Source organism: Anguilla rostrata, chromosome 13 (genome assembly GCF_018555375.3).
Source record: "Anguilla rostrata isolate EN2019 chromosome 13, ASM1855537v3, whole genome shotgun sequence".
Lineage (NCBI taxonomy): Eukaryota > Metazoa > Chordata > Actinopteri > Anguilliformes > Anguillidae > Anguilla > Anguilla rostrata.
The window spans coordinates 9,946,088-9,969,540 of record NC_057945.1 but is presented as its reverse complement, the minus strand read 5'-3'; the positions used below and the strand labels follow the sequence as shown (position 1 = coordinate 9,969,540).

Below are 23,453 nucleotides of genomic sequence, written 5' to 3'. Positions count from 1 at the left end.
CAGCCCATCAAAATTTTTAGGATACAGTTGCAGTTTTCGACTCTTGCTGGTGCGTATCATGTCAGATCAAGACATGAATGAGCTAACTAAATAATTAAGATCAGGAGTAGCCGCAAAACCCTGGAACGGATTCGATCTTGTGCACTCCCGACTTCGAACATTTCGATTCATCAGAGGCTGACTGTGACGACAAGGGGCGGGTTTAAAAACTTTCTTTGCTCCCACCCATCGATTTGAGGTCTTTTTCTACGGAGTGTTGGCTTGGACTGAGGCGTAAACCAAACGGCTTCAAAATGTTTAATTTCGGACCAAAAATATTTTTGCTTTTTCTGCTCGCTTTTCCAATCACTCTTGTTTCCATAGGTAAGGCATATGGCGTTTCTGTTGTCTACGTTAGATTGCGCCAGATTTGAAAACTTTACTGCCGACGATAGTGTTCATTTTAAACACAGACGTGGCACTTTTATTTCATTTTCAGTCAGAATGTAGCCAGTTCTTCCTAGTTATTCCAACACTGGTTAGCCTACTTTATAGTTAACTCTGAGCTCTGCGCTTGAGTTTCATTAATGAAAGTAAATCTTGGTTAGATTGCATTGGCTGTTCTTTAAATGTTTTAGTTCCACTGTTTAAAAACAAGTGTTCATAAAGTCAGTTTTGGCTTTATAAACATTTACTTTATTGACAGATTTCCTTAATATCTGGCTAGTTGCACGCTGTTTTTGTTTTACACGCGTCTCGAATTTCCTTAAAACGTTTACTTCCAGACAGATGTTCAGTGGTTAGCTCCGCTGAACCGTCACTGTTGTAAAATAAAATCCCTTTATTCAATAAGAAAATGATGCTAATACCTTGCCATACTCTCACATTTCTATGGAGAAATATTTGCCGATTTTCTGTTGAAAAAATAAATAAAGACGTTGCCATTGCATGTAGCTATGCAATAACCTAGCCACATCTGTTTTGTCCTGTTTGCACGTTCTTGCAGGCTGCTAAGCTAGCATTGGTGACGTGTCCTAAAAAGTCTGACTGCGCTCTCCGTTATGCTGCGACGTATACATTGTTACGGATAACGCTACTGTGGACCCTTGTCCTGATATGTGATGTAATTGTGAAATGCGCCGATGATATACCTTTGCTGCCGCAACGGCACACGAATGAATTTGAGCTTAACCTCATGCCGTTTTCACACTTTCCCTACAGCATGCATTAGTGGTTTAGAAAATTTCAAAACATTGAGCTGTGCTGAGTTCATGCAAAAAAAAACAAAAACAAAAAAACATGGGATTTTTGGCTTTAGCAATGAATGATACTGTATGTTATGAGAGATGTATGCTTTTGTAAACCGCTGGTTGTATCTTGATATTTTATGACTGGTCTGGATTTCTTTCATTTGTTATAAGTAAAGGTATGATTGTGAGTTAAGAAGTTTGAATATTTCTCCAATGAAAAAAATAATAATATCCAAATGGGCTGTAATACTCAGATCCTAATGGAGTAACTGGCTGGATGTGTACATACTTGAGGAGTATATGTTAGGTGTTAATTAATAAACAAAGTTAGTCTGCCTGAAAAGTGATGACCCTCTGACCCTTTGTCCTGCTTCAGGTGGGGTTAAAGCTGAGAGTGACCCCTCAGAAGACCAAGGTCCGGATTCTGTAGTTGAGGAAGAGGATGAGGACGAAGATGAGGTTCTGGTTGAGGAGGCCCAAGTTTCTGAATCGGTAGGTGATGGCAACAGACAGAAAAGCAGTAACGCTTGATGATGATGCCTCAAGAATGCCAAGCTGCAATTCAGCCCAGTTTGATTTAAGTAGTGCAGGCTGTTGGTAGTCAGTTAGCTATGTGTTATTAGCCCATTTGTTTTGTGCTAATCTCAATGCGGTGAGACTATGTGTGACCTTGAGTTTCTCTCTGAAGGACACGGACGAAGATCTAGATGAAGACTCTACAGGAACCGATGTGACTTCTCACCCTGATGCAGACACCACCATTGTATTCGTTACTGGGGAAGGTGCGTTTAGAATGCTGTTTTCCAAGTGTCTGTGTAGTGGACCATACAGCATCCTGTTGTAGCTCAACCACAAGTTCTATCTCAGGAGTTGTGGTCAGTTTGACTGCAATGCTATAGAATTCAGTAATGGTTATTTAAAATCACTATATTCTCACCAATTTTCCTGCCAGAGTTTCCAGCCAATGAAATTGTGAAGTTCCTGGTTGGTTTCACCAACAAGGGGAGTCAAGACTTCACTGTCCAATCACTGGAGGCCTCATTCCGTTACCCACAGGACTACCAGTTCTACATTCAGAATGTGAGTCACACCATTGTTTATCACATATGGAATCACCACAGTGTTATTTGCCCAAGATGTTGAGTGTAAATGTGTTGGTGTTGATGTGCTAAGTGTAATTGTATAGGAGTTATGCGGAGTGTAATTGTGTTGGTGTTGAGTGGAAATGCATGCCATTTTTTCCTGTAAATGTGTTTGAGTGCTGTGCTGTAAACGTGTTGGGATGTTAAATTGAGTGTAAGCGTGTCGATATTGGTTTGTTTTTGTTCGGCTGAGTGTAAATGATGTTGTTAGGTCAAGTGTAAATGCACGGAGTGCATCTTGACTGTAGTTGCATTGGGGTGCAATTTTGAGTTTAATTGCTTTGGGGTATTTATGTCAAGTGTAATTGGTTTTGGGTGTTGTTATATTGAGTGTGATTGCTATGGGGTGTTATGTTGAGTGTAACTGTAGTGGGGTGCTGTTACGTTGAGTGTAGTTGCTATGGGGTGTTGCTATGTTGAGTGTAACTGTAGTGGGGTGTTAGGGTTAGGGTTTTTTCGCGTGTAATTGCTATGGGGCACCTCCACCTCTTCGCACCTGCACTTCCAGAACACGTCTCCTGTCTGTTCTGGCCCCACGATGGTGGAATGACCTCCCTGTGGAGGTCAGAACAGCTGAGACACTGACCCATTTCAAACGACGACTGAAGACTCACCTCTTCAGGCCGCACCTCTCCCCATCCCTCCCTACCTCCCTGTAATCTCTTAAATGACTGTAAGCTTAGGGTTGTAACTAGGTAGCTGTTTCGTAGGTGACTTAGTTAATGCACCTGTCTTGTATTTTTTCCATGGACTGCGTTGTTGCTGTTCTCGTTGTGTTAGTGTTAATCAGTTTAACCTTCAGGGTCCAAGTTGAACTATGCGGTTGTTCCCTGCACTTGGACCGGTACTTCTCTCTAGGGTTTTCGTCATACTTGTTCCTGGTTATGGTTATACACTTTGTTGTACGTCGCTCTGGATAAGAGCGTCTGCCAAGTGCCTGTAATGTAATGTAATGTAATGCTGAGTGTAATTGCTGTGGGGTGTTGTTATGTTGAGTGTGACTGTAGTGGGGTGTTATGCTGAGTGTTGTTGCTATGGGGTGTTGCTATGTTGAGTGTAATTACTACGGGGTGTTGTTATGTTGCGTGTAACTGTAGTGGGGTGTTGCTATGTTGAGTGTAACTGTACTGGGGTTTCTGTAGTTCACAGCCCTGCCCCTCAGCACTGTAGTCCAGCCCCAGAGACAGGCGTCGTTTGAGTACTCCTTCATCCCAGCTCAGCAAATGGCCGGCCGCCCCTTTGGACTCGTCATCCTGCTCAACTACCTGGACAGTGAGGTGAGCTGTGATGAGATGGGCTGTCACGTGTGGTGTTGTGTGATGTTATGTAAAGCTTGATTCTTATGCAACAATCTTCCCTGTGCTCAAAAAAACTGTTCCATACACTGTAATTGTGCAGCCCAAATTCAAGCCGTATGCTAGAATTGTGGGCCCAGTCAGTTGTGCTGTATGGGTGTGCTCTATTACACAGGATAATAAATGTAGTTACTGATACTGTAAAAAGACTTAATGATTTAGTCACTGGTATGGTTACACAGGGTAAAGATTCAGTCGCTGATGCAGTTACACTGGGTAATGATTCAGTCACTGATAGTTATACTGATACGGGCACACAGGGTAATAATTCAGTCACTGATACAGTTACATAGGGTAATGTTTTGGTCACTGATATGGTTACACAGGGTAATGATTCAGTCACTGATACAGTTACACTGGGTAATGATTCAGTCACTGATAGTTATACTGATACGGGCACACAGGGTAATGATTCAGTCACTGATACAGTTACACTGGGTAATGATTCAGTCACTGATACAGTTACACAGGGTAATGATTCAGTCACTGATACAGTTACAGTGGGTAATGATTCAGTCACTGATACAGTTACACAGGGTAATGATTCAGTCACTAATATGGTTACACAGAGTAATGATTCAGTCACTGAAGCTGTGTGTGCTGCACTGTGCTCTTGCAGGGTAACGGTTTCCAGAGCGCCATATACAACCAGACAGTCACCATTATCGAGTTGGACGAGGGGCTGGATGGTGAAACGTAAGGAACCTCCTCCTCCTGTGGTCTGAAATCCACACACTTACAGCTTGGGTTGATGTTTGCCACAGTTTAGCTTTTCATGGCCTGTATTGGAGTTTTGGATTTTTGCTTTCATGATTCCATAGAGTCTATTAACCCCCCCCCCCAAAATGTTTTTATATTGCAATATTTAGAATTGTAGAGAAAGCATTCGTGTGATGAGGGAGTATGAATAAAGCCCCTGTGTTATGAGTAAGTATTCTGTTGTGGTGTTCTGCAGGATGTTCATGTATGTCTTCCTCTCTGGGCTGGTGGCTCTGCTGCTCTTTGGAATTTACCAGGTGTTGGAGGCTCGAACGGTATGGATCTGAACAAGCATTTCATTGTATGATGATGATAATTTTTTTTATTACTTTGGGTCTGGAGTGATGAAATTACATTACAGGCATTTAGCAAGCGCTCTTATCCAGACTGACTTACACAGCTTTTTACATAGTATTTACATCGCATCCATTTAGGCCTGTGTCTTCATTGGAGAAATGGAAAGCTATCAACCAAGAAAAGCACAAGATGATTCCCTGATTTTTAGTGCTGAGCCTGTTGGTAACAATACATTGCTGTTTGAACTTGCATCTACAAGGCTAGAGGCTGAAATCTCTTCAGATATGTAGTCTGGTGTAGATAAACATGTAAATGATGGCCTGTGTTCTTGTGTGGTGCAGAGGAAGAGACTACCTGTGAAAGTAGAGACAGGTACAGGTGGTCTGAACGACGTGGACATCAGCTGGATTCCCCAGGAGACCCTCAATGTCATGAGTGAGTGCAGTTCCTCTTTGTGCCACCAGGTGCTGGTGCTGGTGCTGTCTTGTAAAAGGGACCCTGGTCTCCGTGGGATTCACTGTATAAATGAAAGATTTGATTGGCTATTTAGTGGGATTCCCTGCATAAATAAAGGATCTGATTGGTTATTTCTCCCGCCTCTCTCTCGCAGACAAAGCCTCCCCAAAAGCCTCTCCCCGGAAGCGCACCAAGAGAGCCGCGGGCACGGACCAGTAACCCGGCCCGGCCGCGAGGCCCAGCCCCACTCCAGCCCCTCCCCCTCCACCCAATTCTGCCCAATGGGCATGTCCGCCCGCCACAGAACTCTCGAGACACGCCCTTGCCCTGAACACGCAAGGCTCCAGAACAGTAGCGGTCGCGGCGCATGCCAATCCGCCTGTTCTGCTCGCATCCTGATGGAGTGTACCGCCACTACCTGCCGGACCCTAACTGATATGGTTTTAACACAGATGTTGGGCCTTAATTTTTTAAAAGTTTGGAACAGATTAATGAAACATTGGCTTGCTTAAAGCCTGGTTTGAATCACTTTATTGCTGTAATGTGGTGTGTCCCATTCAAAGAAAGATGTGTAATTTTTTAATGTGTGCGTTTTATTGCCTATCCAAAGGCTGTTGTCGCAGCTGTTTCAGTTGAAATGTGATTGAGTTTATTTTAGCAGGTTTGTAATGTAAAAATTGCAACAAACCAGGGGGATCTGTTTTTAGTTTTCTTATTTTGTATTGATCTGATTTTCACATCTGTAAATTATGAGGATGCTTCCCATCACAGATATCAGGGATCCGTTGATCCTTGCCCCAAATCAATTATCTGCTCTGACTGTGGGCAAAAAAACAGTTTTTGAAACTCAATTTGGAACAGAATTAGTAAGCTATCAGAAACACCATCTCCAAAAGCAGCTTCTCTCTCTCTCTCTCTCTCTTTCTCACTCTCACTCTCTCACTGACACACAGGGGTGCTGCACACAGAAGGAAGCTCGGTCATGTTGACAGAGGGCATTGGGCCCTGGGTACCTCGGAGGCGGGTGGTTTGTGGTTATTGTGGCAGTATTCTGTGTTGCTTTGCTCAGAGCCATTCCACGTACAATTTGAACACTAACTGATGAATATGTGGCGCGGGTTCGCATCAGCTGAGATGCTTTGCAATTCGGTGCCAGTTATCACAACTTTTTAAGGAGCACTACTGTGGTACAGTCGGTCCTTAAAAGATGACAATCTGGGGGGAAACTGCTGATGGGCTTGTCTGTGAATTGGTATTTGGGTGATTGCATTTGACTGCTTGATTGGAGACCGGTGTTTTGATAATGTACAGTGAGTCAATGCATGCTGTTAATAAAGACTACCAAGCTTGGCAGAACCTAAGGACTAACGGAATGTTGCGTTATGATTCATTTATACAAATACATTTCCCAAATTTTGTGGGTAATCCTGTAAATGCATACCACGGTAGAATAACAAGATCTCTAGCTCTGTTGGTCTCCGCAAACAAATTTATTGCAAAACAGAAGAGTTATCCATAATATATTACAAATAAATACAATATATTTAATCCATAAATCAATTATTCATAGATATGTGAAGCGTCATCTTCATTCAGTGTTCATTTATGCCGTATTTTCCGCGTCTGGTAACGCCCATATCCTTCAGTCGGTCTTTCCAGCTGTTGTGCTACAGCATCTCCGCTAGGTGGAGAAACAATCCACATTCCTTTCATATTTCCGTTATGCTTGCCATGAAATACAGAACGGCATTGGTCAGCTGTTTCCAGCGACACAACGCAATACACCACCCGACACAGAATTACCGTTTGTTCAGGTGATCCAGTTGTTAAATATGAAATACCAGATTAATACGTGATCATTTCAACCCAGTCAGGTTTTTGGATCGGAGTGCTATCAAGTATTTTGCAGTAAATACAATTACTGTATTAATTGCCCGCGTCAATGGGCCAAAATTACATTTATGTTGGCATCTTTATGGGAAATTTTAGAATTTCAAACACACAAACAAACCACAAACTTTTTTGTTACAAAATGTGTTGAAAGTAACACAGTAGTAGTATGTCTCTGTACATGCGCGTGTGTATACACACAAAATGCGAATAAATATTGGTTTTTGTTTTATAAAAAAACATCATCACAGTTCATTTAGCAGTCCGTTTGAAATACAAAAATTTCCTTAGAGATTCCTAATTAAGTTCTAGTTTTGCCAGCTGACACAGGCAATTCATTAATACATTAATAGTCATTAACAGGTAGTCTAATTACCGTAAACTAATTAGAAGTATTTGCACTCAAAATGAAAACAGACTTTGAAACCTCACTGGGTTTTAATTACCAGGTGTTATCAAGTATTTCATATTAAACAACTAGATTACCCGAACAAATAGGCCTAATATTCCTCTCCTGGAATGTTATTTACTGTGGTTGAAAGTACAAAACGGAAAATGACATGACAAAATGCGTTGATTGAGAATTTGGAATAATTATTAAGCGATACAACAAAGTATCTGTTCCTTCCCTGAAAAGATGTTTTTTTTTACTTTGAACATAACCGTGGCGTAGCCTACTTGGCAAAGCCTGGCGGGACGGAGGGTGTAGAAGGTGATACGTTGGATGTAAAAATTGAAGAACCTTGATCTGCTATCTGAAATTGTGTTTTTCTGTCGCATTTCTGAACCAAAATGGTGGGATTCTGTGAAGGAAGCAATCCCATCTCTGCAGTGTTTGTTCTGGCGTGGTGATGCAATGAATTATTAAAATCTCCAAGGGATCAATTTCAGGCTGCAACAGGGAAGCTCGGGAGCGAAAATCACGAGTCGCTCCATCTTTAGATCCCCATCGCTATGGGGTGGGGTGGGGGTGGGTCTACTCTAGGTGCAGGCTCTCAATCGCGGAAAAAACTGTATTCAAATAACAAAGAAATTAAAAGCCAAGAAAATAATCACGAACATAATTTAAACCATTTTATACCGATGAAAAATCCCATACAGTCAATTCTTTATCCCTCGTTTAATGAATTCGCTCATTCACTGCTACAGTTGTTTTAAATGTAGCCCTGAAATACTTTTTATTCTGAATGACGCGCATGTAGTCATTGACTCCAACTTGATAATCTTTCAAAATGTACACACAGATGATGTAATTCTTGCCAAAAAAGGAGAGAGAGAGAGAGATAGATAGAGAGAGAGAGAGAGAGAGAGAGAGAGAGAGAGAGAGAGAGAGAGAGCCTATGGCATTGCAACAAATCACAGCACTGTGAGACAATCATTAAATTATGAGATGCATGCAGATAAACCCGGCATCGCAGCCAGATTTTGAGGTTGAAAAGCGAGTTAAAAGGAAGATATAAGCGTTATAGCGAGTATTACTGAACACTAACACTTATTCAGCCGCCAACGTATTTTGACGTTTGTCTTCGTTATTGTATTGTATCTGACGTGGCAATTTAGTCTGCATGCCAAACAAAATCAAACGTTTGGGATCTGCGTGAAATCAAATCGATAAATTTGCATTTTTGTAAACAACTGAAGGATGACACAAACGTGTTGCTGGTGAGGTAATGCTGGAAGGTGTGGAAAGAGAGCGAATGCGCACTGAAAGAAAAGTGTTGCATGAAAGTGCGCCAAAATAGGGACCAGATGGGCTGGGAGATGTGGAAAACGGAGCTAATTTACGGATAATTTAGGAACATTTGTTGAAGATTTCTTTCAACCACGTTGCTGTAATCTGGAGGGTTGTTCTATCTGCTGACTCTTAGGCGGGCTAAGTGTATTCGGATAACGTTAATGCGAAAATAGGAACGGTTCGTCTAAATTCCTTGAGATGGAGCCCTGCACCCCGCGCTGGGTTTAAGTTGAAAGGATATGGGACATACGACGACAGGGACTCCAAAATTAAAGGCGATTGCTGCACTAGGTAAGACGTGCATTTTTTGTGCATTTATTATCAACATACTTACATTCACTGATTATTGTCTTCTGGATATGGACGAGCTAATGAAATAAATTGCCTAGGCGTCTGCAGTTGAAACGACAGTTCACACGCAGAAAACAGCACACATAAATAATCTTAATTAGTGGAAGGGTATTCATTGTTTATGCTGTTACAGTGGCTTCAGGTGGAGGGTTTTCATGAGTGAATGGCACGCAATGCCTGTACTACCACTCGCAGCCAATAATGCACACATTATCAAATTCACCATCGATTGTATATCCGACATTTCTAAAGGTCCTTTCAGGACTCTCCCCTTGGACACTGTGCTGACAACGGGGAGCTTGACCGCGTGCCCACAGGACGGCTCCATCTGAATTATTGAAAAGTCGAGTCAGTTTATAGCACCATTTCCACTCATCTAGCTGGCCCAAGAACCACGCTTGCCCCATATATTTAATGTACGCGAATTTTACTTGTATGCAATAAGATTAAATGAATGGAAACCGATCATTTCGTATTTTAATAAAATCATGCTCGTGTAGCGTTAATGAATGTGAATTCAGGGAATACAATTAGCTTATAAATTAAATTTATATTTTGTTCAATGAGAATCTGAAAATAAAATGCAGGCGGCACATTAAAATTGTACGAGAGGCGGCAAGTTCTGAAACAAAGAGTACAAATGGAATTTAATTTTGCATTTGATTTTAAAATAGAAAAATGCGTATGTGAATAAACGGGTTAAATCGATTTTATCCTAATTCAATCAGAAACTATCCGCATGAGTTATGTGTCCAAGGGGGTCTTTGAGGGTCGTGTCATTTGAGGGAAGCTTAGGTGCGCCACATGTGCCCATTTTTGATTGGTTGTGCTGCGTCTATTTTTATATTGAATGAAAATACATGCAAGAGTGCAAATTGATATTTTGCACTACGGCATTAGGCCATTGGGAAACAACGGAATCTAGCCTATTTGAGTAAGACCTTATACAAGGCCTTACTGTATGTGTCCCTCAGTGACACAGATGTCATTAAGCATAGCTAAAGAGTTTACTGATAAATATTCGATGAGGATACTATTTACAGTTGATTTTTGTTTGAGTTTTACTTATTTCTTTAAATTTTTCTTGAATTAATCTTAGAACTATGTTTCCATTTGCTCCACTAGGAACTAACGACTCGCTTTGCTGAGAAATATTCCTTACTAGCCTACAGGCACTATTTCTACCACTACTAATACTAATATCACAAGGATGAGAACAATTATACTACTACTAGGCTACTACTGCATGCTACAACAACAACAACAACAACAACAACTACTACTGCTACCAATATTACTACTAACCTACTACAGCAACAACAATAATAATAATAATAATAATCATAATAATAATAATAATAGTCTGTTAGTATGAATATGATTATGTGTATGCTTATGATGATGATACTTCTTTTCTTGTTCTTTGTGTCCTTGTTTTTGTTGTTGTTGTTGTTGTTGTTGTTCTTCTTCTTCTTCTTATTATTATTATTATTAATATTATTGAAGTACTGGTTTGTATATTATATCAAATAAATAGGACATTTGAAGACGGCACTCGAATCTTGGCGTCCACGTTTAAATACATCACACCATTTTTCAAAAATTCTTCAAATGCAAAGACAGCAGGTTACAGTACGGTATGTTGGGTGAGGTGTTAACATTTATTCTTTTTAAGCACAATTCGCTCCTTCTCATACATGTTGGTTTCTTCTATCGAGGTTGTGGTCACAGTTGTGGTGTATGCAGTTCTCAGCTAGATTTGAAATATACTTAATAATTTATATACCATTTGCAGTGTCTGTAGGCTACACTACAAAACAACATGACTATTGACTATTTTCTAGTGATTTTTCGCACAGATCGCAAATTCCGAACAATGGATCTTGAAGACACACCTTGCTTTACGAAACGTTGAACTAATTAAGTAGGCCTATTCTTATTTTTTCCGTGTAAAAGAGATGTGCATCGTCAGATATGATTTCGTTGAGTTGCCTTTGCGGAGGTCAGCATGCTCTCGCTGCGATACAACTCGCTCAAAGCGCTCCTCAGCAGCCGGTCGAGGTCTCAATTAGGACGGCCCAGATGTGTGTTCTCTCTCCAGGAAAATGGAGGCGGGGGGCTTATCGCACGCTCCGATATTCTGTTGATATTTCTTGTGTCTCTGTGTTCTTCTCACTGCCTTCCTTCCATCACCACGTGACTGTTCTCTGTCAAAATTAGACATTATTGACTTGGCCACATCTGGTCCACCGCAACCTCCACGGGTTTTCATCCGAATATGGTCAACTGCAATTACACTCGTGTCTTGGAAACACTTACAGATATAATAATATATAATTATTTAACAGTTGATATGCCATGGGACAAAAATAGATTTTGCCATTAGGCTAGGTGCTCGCTTACCTGTACATCTTAAACCGTGTAACACACTGCATTATTTTAAATACATTTTACTTACACGTATCTTTACTGTTATACTAACATATTTATTTATTTATTTATATTCAATTAAATAATTTACTGTGAGGTAAATAAAATATACATTATTTGACAATGAAATCACACTCATGTAGTTTTAAAGGTCTTTACAAGAATATAGTATAATATATACTAATATAATATATAATAATGTAGTATTTTATCAATAAAATTTATTATGATAGAACTGACAACTGATAAATTACTTTTTTGGATCCAGCAATCCTGTTTATTTCAATAACGCATTATCTCAAAATCCTTTTTAACATTTAATATTTATAATAGGACAGAGCTCATAGTCTTTTTCTACACTGCAGCAGTCTAACCCAAGACAGATGCATTTTATTTATACAAATGCAAAAGAAAAGGTCATGATTATACGGCCTGACATTTTAATCTATTCATTTCTTCAAGCGAATACAACTAAGGGAGCAATCCAACCCAGGTTGCCCGACTGTTTCGTGCTTTGAGCGAATCGAACCCTTTAAACCGCCGCCGTTCACTGTGTTACGAGGGATTGGTGGAGATACTTGAGAAAAAAAATTGTCAGGACATTAAAAAAAAAGACTCCTAGTAAATTGGCCTGTGACAATTGATTGAGTTGCAAATTGGCTGGGATTGGGCCAGGAGACGCAGGTACACGCGGAGCGCTCCGTCTCTCTCCCTGGGGAGGAGCGAGGTCACATGGGGCTGGTACCAGCTGGTGTAGAACAGGCTTCATTAAACCCCGGAGGGCTCGAGGCTGACAGCTGAGCCGCGAACAGCCAGCCGTTAATTCACACCCAGGAACGAGGCCCTTCATCCTCCACGTAATCCACAAGTCAGGAATAACCCTCTTCTCTGTCACTGGACGCACTGAAATTACTATGGCAAACCAAATAACATCCTACGGCAGGGAAAGCGGCTAAGAAATACGAAAAAATAACTTAAATTTTCTACGGAATGTGACAGGCGTGGGGTAAAAAACTGAGTCTGTCCCAGAGAAAGGAAGTGACATTAGAGCCATACATCACGCTCCAATCAATCATCTTTATTTGCAATCAGTCCATTAATCTGGGCTGCATATCATCATAATCCCCCAAATTGAAAGCTTGTTACCATATTGAATACTTCTTTCAGTACCATATTGTTCCTTCTCACTGCTACCTGTTTACATTAAAGTAAACAGGGAGAAATTGAAAATGATTGTTTCAAAAGGCTTGTGAAATCTTTTGGTTGAAGAGATTATTCATACTTCGTTAAAACTCACTGTCAGGGATGCTGCCACACTCTGAGAAACTGAGTCATCCTTGCATAAAGCCATATTAAAAATGTGTAATGATAATGATAATGGCCATGCCAACCATTTTACGAATGAGTCATTTCTTTGTTCTTTCTTTTTGCAAAATATGCAGACCATTCTTCTATCTGATTTCTGCATATTACAGAGAATTTAATATTTTTGCTAATAACTATGAAACGTGTACTAGCACTGGCATGAAATAAACAAAAAATTAAAATAAATGAATAAATTAATTTCTTACAAAATGAACATCACCCCTCAAGCAAAGCTTGAGTCAAAAGTTTAGCCTCACCTGTCCTTATCCAAAGAAGGGTACAAATGTCCGTTACACCACATTTATTTTGTGCCAAACAGTAACTTTTTTGCAGCTATATCAGTAGCATGGAAGCTAATGAGGCTTGGGTGGGTGGCAACCAAATGAAAATACAGTATATCATATGAATACTGTTTCCTCCCTTCTGTCTGAGATTAGGTGGTGGTGTTTCTGTGGTAAACTGGTGTTTGTAGTCCAAAGCATGATGGGAAGTTCCATGTATTATACAGTGTTAGACAGCAGGAGAATGGCAAATCCTTAGAGAGTTGAGCAGAAGCAGACATCTTTATGCTGTATAAATTACCATATACAAACACAGCTTTTCACTGCTCCCTTCTAGCTAAGTAGCTAGCATGGCCCTGTTCACACATCATCCGAGAACAGCATAGATAATAAGCAAACCTTCTGCTCCCGGAGGTGAGCACTGGATCAGCAAGCAATCAGCATTAGTCCCTGCAAACTGTTTGTTTCTCTGAAAAGGATAAAACAAAATCATACCAGAAGTACTCGTCACAACACGGTCTTTTCAAACACGAACAGCAAAAGCACATTCTTCGTCCATCAGAAACCAGCAAGGAATCTAACACATTTTCACAGTGATTTTTTCTTCTCGCTCGTTTAGAAACTAACGTGATGTGTGTGGGAGGAAGCTGCAGCAGACATGTCCGGCACTGCATATGCTTATGTTCCAGTGGAGCGTCCTGTGCAAATACTTTTTTTTTTTACTGAATTTAAAATGTTCATTAAGCCACAAGATTAAGATGAATACTTGTATACCAAATATATAAACAGAAAAATAACTAAATTTCCTTTCAATCTAAAGTATGTTGTTTCTAAACGCAAGCAGCACAGGTCTGATACGGCCCGTTTATTATGTATGGCTGTTCACTTCAAGTTCACTTTTGACTGACAGGCCACAGTCAACATCATGACCACACTACCGATTGGTTAAAATGTAAATGGCATGATATGGCATTATGTGATGACCGGGGTCTCCAAATCACTAATAACGAATCCTCCTGCAGTGGGCAAAATAAACACTTTGCTACTTGTCAGATATAAAAACAAAAAAAAAAAACATTTAAGGTTAATATTAAGGTTTACTTTATTGTCTCCAAAGGGAGAACATTGTCTTGGATCAGAGAGATCCTACTGCATAAAAGAAAAACAAGACATCTCACATTTCACATTTACGTATCATTTAATATCATAATTTTCCTCCTTTGGTTGCTTATGTATGACTATAATAATTATTATTCTGATCACACGGTGTTTAAGCAGTGAAAATCATTCTCACCATCTTGGGCTGTAACAGAATGGTGCACAGGCTGTTAAAGCTAAGGGCTAAACTGGATCGTTAAAAAAAATCTATGAATAAATAAATAAATAAATATAATTTTTTGAGCAAACTGTTCCTGATCTGTATCTGTGCAGTATTGCTGATTAGCTTTAACTCAACACCATAGACTTACTTCAGTTACCCCAAACAGGATTTGCTGGTGATGAAAGAGATGCTTTTGTGATAAAAAACAAAGCAGGTAATAATCCGGATATCTATAATTCAAGGTGAAAGAATGGTAGCTGGATATTTGCAAGAAATATCATGGCATTGCTTGTAGCTTCATAACTGCAGTGCCCATTGGGCCTGCAGCTGGGTCATTATAAAATGATAAAGCTACTTGCTGTAATGAGCATTTTGGATGACAGTAGGCTGTGTGGTTGATAGGGAGCTGCATGGTGAAGCAGAGTGGTGGGTGGTAAGTTATATGACTGATGAAGAGTTATGTACTTAATGGATGCAGAAAAGGCTGCACTTTGTTTGTAATCTGCTGAATCCAGACTGCTCTCAGCCACAGAACATTACATTGCATGCATTTAGCAGATGCTCTTGTCCAGAGTGATTTACAATAGAGGAGATACGTAAGTGCATTCACCCAAATAATATGAGCATTACTTAGCTACAGTAACAACATTAGCATTGCTAGCATTACTAGCTAACAACATTAGCATTACTAGCATTACTAGCTGACAACATTAGCATTACTAGCATTACTAGCTAACAACATTAGCATTACTAGCTAACAATATTCTCAGACCAGCACGTAAAGAAGCGACACCACAGAAGCACAACAGCAAGTTATCTATGCTCACAGCTGTTGTAGGTGTTCTTTTGCAGTAACTAGTAGGCAACATAGGATGTGATGGTGTACCAGGGAGACCAGACCATGGCAATCACTGACCTTAAAAATCCATACGTCATGTCAAGACACACGTCACGTTTATGGGCACATGTGGACTTTAGGCCTGGTTCAGGACCGCGTCTGTGAGTTTGACCGTTCGGCCGCGCTGCCCAATCAGTGATTTTTGCTTAGGACTGTGGCGCCACGCTGCCAGACAAAAGTAAGAAAGATAAAAGGGGCGTCTCCTCTTTAAACTGAGAAGAACCCTTTGTTCCCTCCCTCCAGCTGTGGGGAAGAGCTGACCTACATTTCTGAGGGAAAGCTAGTGGGAGCGCCTGTGTCAGCATTTACAGCAAACAGGCAAACAGAGAAACTCATACGAGTGCCCCTCCTGCAGCCTCCACATTTTCACTGGGGAAGCGGAAAGCTCACCTAAACCGAAAGGATTCTGGGAAGGTTAAAGACACTTATGGCTTCCTCTCTGATTCTTCACTAAATGATTACTATTGCACTGGTACATGTACCTGCTGCGGCCATTGTGGTTTTTGATGTAGAAAACCCTGAAAGTACTTCATATATATAAAACACGTCATGCCAACTCTGAGCTTAACAGATGGCACATCCAATAATCACAATGACAGCACAATGATCATCATTTTCTGCCCTCTCACTTAGCGCAATTAGTTATTGTAACATTACATCCATCCATCCATAATCTATACCTGCTTATCCTGGGCAGGGTCGCGGGGGGTGCTGGAGCCTATCCCAGCATGCATTGGGCGAGAGGCAGGAATACACCCGGGAGAGACCCCCAATCTATTGCAGAGTAACATTACATTAAGAAGCCAAACTGTCATTGTAATTGTGTTATAAGTTCAACTTAATTTCTAACAAGAAAATAAATACGTGTGCAATAATAAATAACCCTTGATCAAGCACCACAAACAGTATCTCTGCTACAATTCCCTTTACCTAACCTAAAGCTTGAATCTCACACATTATGCAGTAATGTGCATTAACATGTTATAACATAGTAGTTAATTTGCCGAAATGCTTGCTTGCAGACCTTATTAATTCATATATGTTATAGATGTTGCACTGTTTGTCAATAAAAAAGACAATTATCTAGTCGAATTGTGGTTTTTATTGTTTCAGAACTGTTTTTATCATTACTAAAATGAAGACTGACTGTGCCGTGTGTTTCAGTGTTCCTGCTCTCCTGTGCTGTGTCCTGTATTTCAGTGTCCCTGCTCTCCTGTGCTGTGTCCTGTCTTTCAGTGTTCCTGCTCTCCTGTGCTGTGTCCTGTGTTTCAGTGTCCCTGCTCTGCTGTGCTGACTGTGTTTCAGTTTTACTGCTCTCCTGTGCTGACTGTGCCCTGTGTTTCAGTGTTCCTGCTATCCTGTGCTGTGTCCTGTGTTTCAGTGTCCTTGATCTGCTGTGCTGACTGTGTTTCAGTGTCCCTGCTCTCCTGTGCTGACTGTGTTTCAGTGTTCCTGCTCTCTTGTGCTGACTGAGCCCTGTATTTCAGTGTTCCTGCTTTCCCATGCTGACTATAGCCTTATGTTTCACAGCATTCCTGCTCTCCTGTGCTGACTGTACCCTGTGTTTCACAGTGTTCCAGCTCTCCTGTGCTGACTGTAGCCTGTGTTTCACAGTGTTCCAGCTCTCCTGTGCTGACTGTGCCCTGTGTTTCACAGTGTTCCAGCTCTCCTGTGCTGACTGTGCCCTGTGTTTCACAGTGTTCCAGCTCTCCTGTGCTGACTGTGCCCTGTGTTTCAGTGTTCCTGGTCGTCGCCGGCGTTTCAGCAGAGGTGAAATGTGGGAGCATTTATAAAGGCTTCTCCGACTGTGTGCTGGAGCTGGGAGAGGGCATGGCGAACTACCAGGAGGAGGAGGACAGTGAGAACGGAGTACAGGTGGTGTGCAGGTGAGAGCAGCAGCTCAGTGTGTGTGTGTGTGTGTGTGTGCTGACTAAGCGTCTGGCGTATCTGACTGTCCACCCTGAGAATAGTTAATAAATAAAAGCTAATAAATACATCCAAATACATTTAGGAAACAAATGACAACTGGAAGTATTTCTGAATAGATCATTAATTCCCAATGGAAAGTATTACCTTATGTATCTTCTACCCCCCCCCCCACAAGATGAAACCCAGCACATTGAAACTTATATCTTCTGTCCTTCAGGACAGGCTTCTGGGGTATTTTGTGTGTGTGTGTTTGTGTGTGTGTGTGTGTGTGTGTGTGCACATGCATGTGTGTATGTGTGTGTTCGTGCGTGTGTGTGTGTGTGTGTGTGTGTGTGTGCATGGGGAGGGTGGGCATGCATTTATGTGTGGAAAATGTCACCCCACTCCCCCAAGGCGATGAATTGAGTGATGGCCTGGGTATTTAAAGTGTGATTAAACTGTACGGGGGACAATACTAAGTCAGGGGTAAACTGAAGGACAGGAAGAGGGAGAGAGGGGAGGAGGGGGGAGGCGAGAAAGGTAGAGGTAGAGAGAGAGAGAGAGAGAGAGAGAGAGAGAGAGAAAGGCAGGCTGCAGCTGTAATCTTAGAGGGGGCTGGAGACGAGACCGTGTAGGGCCTGAATAATTGATGAGTTTACTGCGGCACTAAATGAAATTCAGAGGGCATCACGAGTGTTTGTGTTTTTTTCCTCCGTTATTGTGTGTTTTCCGGTGCCGGCATATTTCCCCAGAGTGCGTCTCGCACCCTGAATGAAATGAGGAATGCGCGGAGGGGCCCCGAGCGGGAGGGGACCGAGCGAGCCGGTAGTCACAGGACAGGGGGACGGGCTTATCGCTGGACAAGTAGCACACGTAACGCTGCTCACTTGCAGCATCACTAATACAATTACTATTTTATGAGACACTGGGCCTGAGTGAAGGTGGATGAATGTGAAATAGCAGAGGCAACTATTGCCTTTGAGGACAAATACATGCGAACACACGAAGGAAAAGACCATAAACGTATACAGACTTAAATACAAATTTCACGACTGGCCAATTGGCAAAAAGCTAAGGTGGGTTACTAAGGGAAATTTGGCCAAAACACAATAAGCCAAACTGAGATGTGAAATGTGCTTTGCTTTCTCCATCACAGGATCTAGAAAATTCTGTACCCACAGCACTGACACGCTAACATGTTGTTCTGCCTGTAGCCACTGGGAGGCGTTCCACTCCTGCGCTACCAACGCGCTGTCGGAGTGTCAGGAGGACGTGAGTCGCATTTGGGAGAGGTTGAAGGAGGACTCCAAGAAGATCCGCTTCCAGGGGAGCCTGTTTGACCTGTGCGCCCCCAGCGCGGCTCCCAGCCTTCACCCACAAACCCACACTCTGCCCCTGCTGCTGCTGCTGCTGCTGCTACTGCTGGGCTCCCCCGTCTGGCTCCCCCTGTAGGTTCCCTTCTGCCACTGCACGCCCCAAAACTCCCCATATGGCCTGTTCGAGTGGATCTCCAGAAACTCCAGAGTCTTTGGAACAAACCATTGAGGCAAGGGGAGAGGGGTGCGTGGAGTAGGGTAGGGTAGGGTTTTAAGGACAGGTCAAGCAGAAATGGATAGGAGCAGTTTACGTATTTTTCAATTGTTCGGATGCCATGGATTTGATAAGTGTTTCAGTTCCCTACCAATAAGAGCAGCTACACGACATGACAATCAAACCTCTCTCCAGCGACACCCCCCACCCCCACTCCCACCCCCGGCCGCCATTCTTTCTCCTGCTCCGCCCCCTAAGGCTGGAGTTCAACAGCTGCTATCAAGAAACCAAAAACTTTAGAACAGGCTTTGGGATTTGGGTTCTACTTAATGGAAGTTTCAGTTGTCTTGTTAGAGCAGGTAAAATGCAGGTAATACAGAATTCTGACTATCATTCCAAGCTTTGAGCACCTTAAACACATCTTTGAGCTCATCTTAAAATGGTTCTACACCAAAAGGACAGGAACAATGCGTCAAATGATCTTTTGGTGTGACGGCCCTTTCTTGCTCAAGGTACTGAACTATAAGGCTGTGAATGAAGGATCAGCGTCTTAGTTTTATTCCTCTTCTTATACTCGAACACACCTGCATCCATTATTACCATGCTAATTCTGCAGAGTCATCAAAAGCCTGTGTCCGATCTAGTACCAGAGTGCTTTGTCCACAATGTTTTAGTTTAACTGTGTTGTTACCATTGGCTTTGTTTAATCTAAAAGCCAAACTTAATGAAAATGGTTGGGCGACAAGCAAGGAGACATAACTACTGCGTGAAGTGTAAGGACACAGTGCTTTATGTTCAGACAGAATGCTGTAGTCTCACGATATTGACGTAGTTACCCACTGTGCTTTGCTTCAGTCCATTCTAGCACTTCCTGTTGGTCACCACATCCTGAAAGCACAGCTGTCACGTGTGAGCTCGCGTAGAAGCGTAGATGCAGCCTTTTTTGTGAAAAATTGTGAAACATCCCCTGTAAACTCAGTTCTGTTTAGCTGTAGACAATCAGGGATTCTACCCAAAAATAAGCCAAACCTGCAAGATTTGAGCGAGATTTAGAGAAACACGCCATTCGGGCTGGAAGCCATGCTCTTCGACAGCTAATTGCTCACTGGTCTGACTTTCCTCTCAAACCAGGTTACCGTTACACACAACGCTCAAGCAATACAAGCGCATTGCAGGTATCATAGAGACTGACTACAGTATAATACTGTTGTGTAAATGAGCCATGTGAAATATTAGGGGCTGTGTTTGTGACACCTACAAAGCATAAGATGCATACCCTTGTGCATTGGAATGCACAGCCAGAGTTAATTCCATTTTCTGATGGAAGTTAAAAAAAAAAGGTTACGTAGTGAGTGTTGATAAAATTATAAAATTATAAATTATAAAAAAGATGAACTAGATAGTGACACTATGAGTGGAAGAGACATACTGGAGGTTAGGTTCTGTGTGTGGAGGTTGGACTGACATCTCTTTGGGTTCCATTTGAAAAACTTCCGTAATTTTCTATATATATTTTAAAAAAGGAATTGCTCCAATATAATTGAATAGCACACTATAAAGCTCTGTGAGCTTGTAATGGGTTTTAAAGTGCTGGTAATTAGGATTATCCCTAAATGACCAGACAGAGGACATCACTGTAATCCTACGGAGACCAAAACGACATCTGCATAGTATGTAAGTGTGTGAGTTAAACGGCTATTCTTAATGAACGTAGTAGTTATGAGGGCCCTAGCCTAGCCATAGGGGATAAAGTAAGTGCAAATACAGTATGAGAACACATTAGCATGGGGTACTTCGCAGGTGACCTTATCATTACTGTTTTAATCTAATTAGATATAGCCGTTAGATTATATTACTTAGGAATGAGCAGAGTATTTTGATAAGGTTAGCCTTATCAGAGAACTCACTGGCATACATTATACATCACTGTTTCATTTAATAAGGCTAGTTACGGTAAGAAAAAACAGATCACTGAATAACAGCAATAAATTAGTGACTGTAGTGCAATATAACTATATATTATATGTCTGATTACATGTTTATTTGTTTGATTATTTACTGATTTGTTCATTTTTGGTGTGGAGCTAATAGGCTTCATAATAAAAATGTTCCCGTCTTTACAGATACCCACAACAGAGAATGAAAAACAGTCCTTTTTCCTGTGGAAAAAACAGATTAAACTACAACAATGTGTGTGACATTCTGCATTTCCCCCAGGGAACAAAATCAAAGAAATGTGTTCCACAGCACAATAAGACAGCACAAGTACATCTTTTAACATAAAACGAATGAAAAAAGTACATTGGCAGAAGAACATCTAACTTTGCCCAGGTATGACTCTGTAAAGTGAACAGCAATCGCATGTCCTGAGTAAACTTTTAATTTTTTCATTTTCTCTCAAAATCTTTTTCACTCCTGCTGAACGAAAGATAAATATGTGAGTTCTGTTTCTAATGAATAGTGCAAATTTCATTTTTTATTTTTGACTACTCACCTAACCCAAGTGGCTACATTAAAGGAAGGATAGTATTTTGTTCATTCAAGCTGCGTATATCTTGTTGAGTACTTACATCTGAGATATCAAACATCGTCCTCAGTGCTTGTTTCAGAATTGCCAAATGTTTTTTCTGGCACATTCCACTTATTGTATTTTTAAAGAAAGCGTATTCTACTATGTCCTTAGTTCCCATAGCACAGGTTCTTTGGTCAGCTATCTACTGTGTTACATAAGTTATTGTCATGTTAAATGTATAATTGCATTTGACAGAGAGAGGAGTACGCTTTGGCAATAAGTACAAGTGTATTTCATGCCAATAAAGCATTTTGAATTTGAATTTGAATTTGAGAGAGAGAGAGAGAGGGGGAGGGAGTACACTTGAGATATCTGTTTATCATCAAAGTGAGCAAGTGAAACAACCAAGGCCCATATTCATTCAAACATTAGCAGTGTGTACTTTGAGTAATGCATTTAAAGTAGTGTTATACCCCCCCCCCCCCCTGCTTCCCCCCATCCTTGACATACTGTACTTCCTAATGCCAGTGACCACTAAACTCATAATACTGTGTTTTTAAAAGAAGAACACCTGCCAAAATATATTATTTACGTTTGCGAGTGGATTATACCCGAGCCTAAGGAAGCTGTTTTTTGCATAAGAAAATACTGGTAAGTGCTGAAGTAAATGCCATCATGACCAACCATGAAAGCACAGAGGGGAAGGAGCAGAGAGAGGAGTAGCTCAGTTAAATATGGAATTTGCCCAAAAGGTGTCTCCCAAGGGCACAGGAAGCTGTACGGTGACGGTGCATTGTGGGTAATAGGTGGCCCAGTATCAGTGTCATATGCTTGTTTTCTCCAGGCAGCTACATCTGGGATGTATTAAGGACTGTTTGCCCCCTGTTAAAAGCATGTCACCCTCTGATGGAGACCTTGGCTGAAAGGGCCAGTGTCTGCCGCCCTGTGTGGTGAGCAGGAAGTGTGCGTCTCTGTATGTGCACGACCCGGAAGCAGTTCTTTCCTCGGCAGCGGAAGCCAAATAACGATGCCAAGAAGCCTAGTCTTCCCCCCCTCCCTCCCGTCACGGAATGCCAAGAAGTTGTATGGTTCTTTTCTTCTCTTTCCTCTGGATATTGTAACTCTTATTCTGATTGGTTCGTGGCGACGTGTGCTCCGTTTTGATTCGTTAATGGGGTCCATTTGTTCCTTTATTGTGGAGTTCTGCATGGTTTTTGTCTTGAGAAGTCTTTAGACGTGTAGCGGTCTCTGCTGGCAGCCTGTCCTGTTTTCGGCTCTTTGCCCCTGTTTTTGGCTTCCCGGACCCTCAGCCATGACCCCAACCCCCAGCGGCCCCCTGTCCTGTGGCTCAGCCAGTATGCTAGTAGGGCATGATGGGTAATCCCACAGTCCAAGACAGGCAGTAGAGGCAAAGCAAACAAGGGCACTGCCTTTCCCAAAGCTCAGTCTCTAAGCTTGGTGTTTTTCTCTCTCTGGTTAGGGATGCACAGAGTTCTGTTGCAGCCCTGCTGGGCAGCCAGAACAGGGGCTTCGATAACAAGACAGGACAGGCTGCCACTCTGCATAAAAAATAAATACATTTTGGGTATTAATTCAAAGTATGGAAGAAAATAGCTATGTCAAGAGTGCTTTTTGAAGAAACGCTACTGAATGTCAAATAAGATATGCTGTATGTAGTCTTTAAAAAAACACACCAACATCTAAAAAATACATCTTATTTATAAAATAAAACCGTGCACTGAAGTTTGTTCTGTAAGTTTTTTGTGCGTTTGTGTCTGGCTGCAACTGTGACTGAACACATGCTGCGATCAAAATCACAAAATGTGGCTTTAGTTCTGAATTCGTTTAGAAATCAGGGGATTTGCCAAAGCAGAAGGTGGAATATGTTAAGTGGACAAATCTCAGAAGAGTAAAATAATCTTCAAGAATGAGCACTAATACAGCTTGTTATTTAATGAGAGAACTAGTTCTTGGCCAAGACAGACTGTCACCCA

The 23,453-nt window shown here is 41.5% G+C and overlaps 2 protein-coding genes across 2 annotated transcripts; both read left to right on the top strand.

Annotated features, from left to right (window-relative positions):
- Window positions 1-203: 203 nt before the first annotated feature.
- LOC135237607 (translocon-associated protein subunit alpha-like) lies at window positions 204-6,606 on the top strand. The gene is made up of 9 exons (XM_064304902.1): window positions 204-363; window positions 1,606-1,721; window positions 1,918-2,011; window positions 2,182-2,309; window positions 3,514-3,648; window positions 4,346-4,422; window positions 4,682-4,760; window positions 5,124-5,217; window positions 5,393-6,606. The coding sequence occupies exons 1-9, from the start codon at window positions 294-296 to the stop codon at window positions 5,455-5,457; spliced, it is 858 nt and encodes a 285-aa protein (XP_064160972.1). The 5' UTR covers window positions 204-293; the 3' UTR covers window positions 5,458-6,606.
- A 1,865-nt stretch (window positions 6,607-8,471) lies between these two features.
- On the top strand, window positions 8,472-23,190 carry LOC135238228 (neuritin-like). Its single transcript, XM_064305986.1, has 4 exons — window positions 8,472-9,154; window positions 17,248-17,395; window positions 18,632-21,722; window positions 21,800-23,190. Exons 1-3 carry the CDS (start codon window positions 9,103-9,105, stop codon window positions 18,867-18,869), a joined length of 438 nt encoding a protein of 145 aa, XP_064162056.1. The 5' UTR covers window positions 8,472-9,102; the 3' UTR covers window positions 18,870-21,722; window positions 21,800-23,190.
- Window positions 23,191-23,453: the final 263 nt, after the last annotated feature.

Bases quoted from the DNA above. Each gene is read 5' to 3' on its own strand.
- LOC135238228 (XM_064305986.1), top strand. From the start codon at position 9,103: ATGGGACATACGACGACAGGGACTCCAAAATTAAAGGCGATTGCTGCA. The intron at 9,155-17,247 runs GTAAGACGTGCA...CCTGTGTTTCAG, and splicing joins AAAGGCGATTGCTGCACTAG to TGTTCCTGGTCGTCGCCGGC. The intron at 17,396-18,631 runs GTGAGAGCAGCA...TTCTGCCTGTAG, and splicing joins GGAGTACAGGTGGTGTGCAG to CCACTGGGAGGCGTTCCACT.
- LOC135237607 (XM_064304902.1), top strand. From the start codon at position 294: ATGTTTAATTTCGGACCAAAAATATTTTTGCTTTTTCTGCTCGCTTTT. The intron at 364-1,605 runs GTAAGGCATATG...GTCCTGCTTCAG, and splicing joins AATCACTCTTGTTTCCATAG to GTGGGGTTAAAGCTGAGAGT. The intron at 3,649-4,345 runs GTGAGCTGTGAT...GTGCTCTTGCAG, and splicing joins TCAACTACCTGGACAGTGAG to GGTAACGGTTTCCAGAGCGC.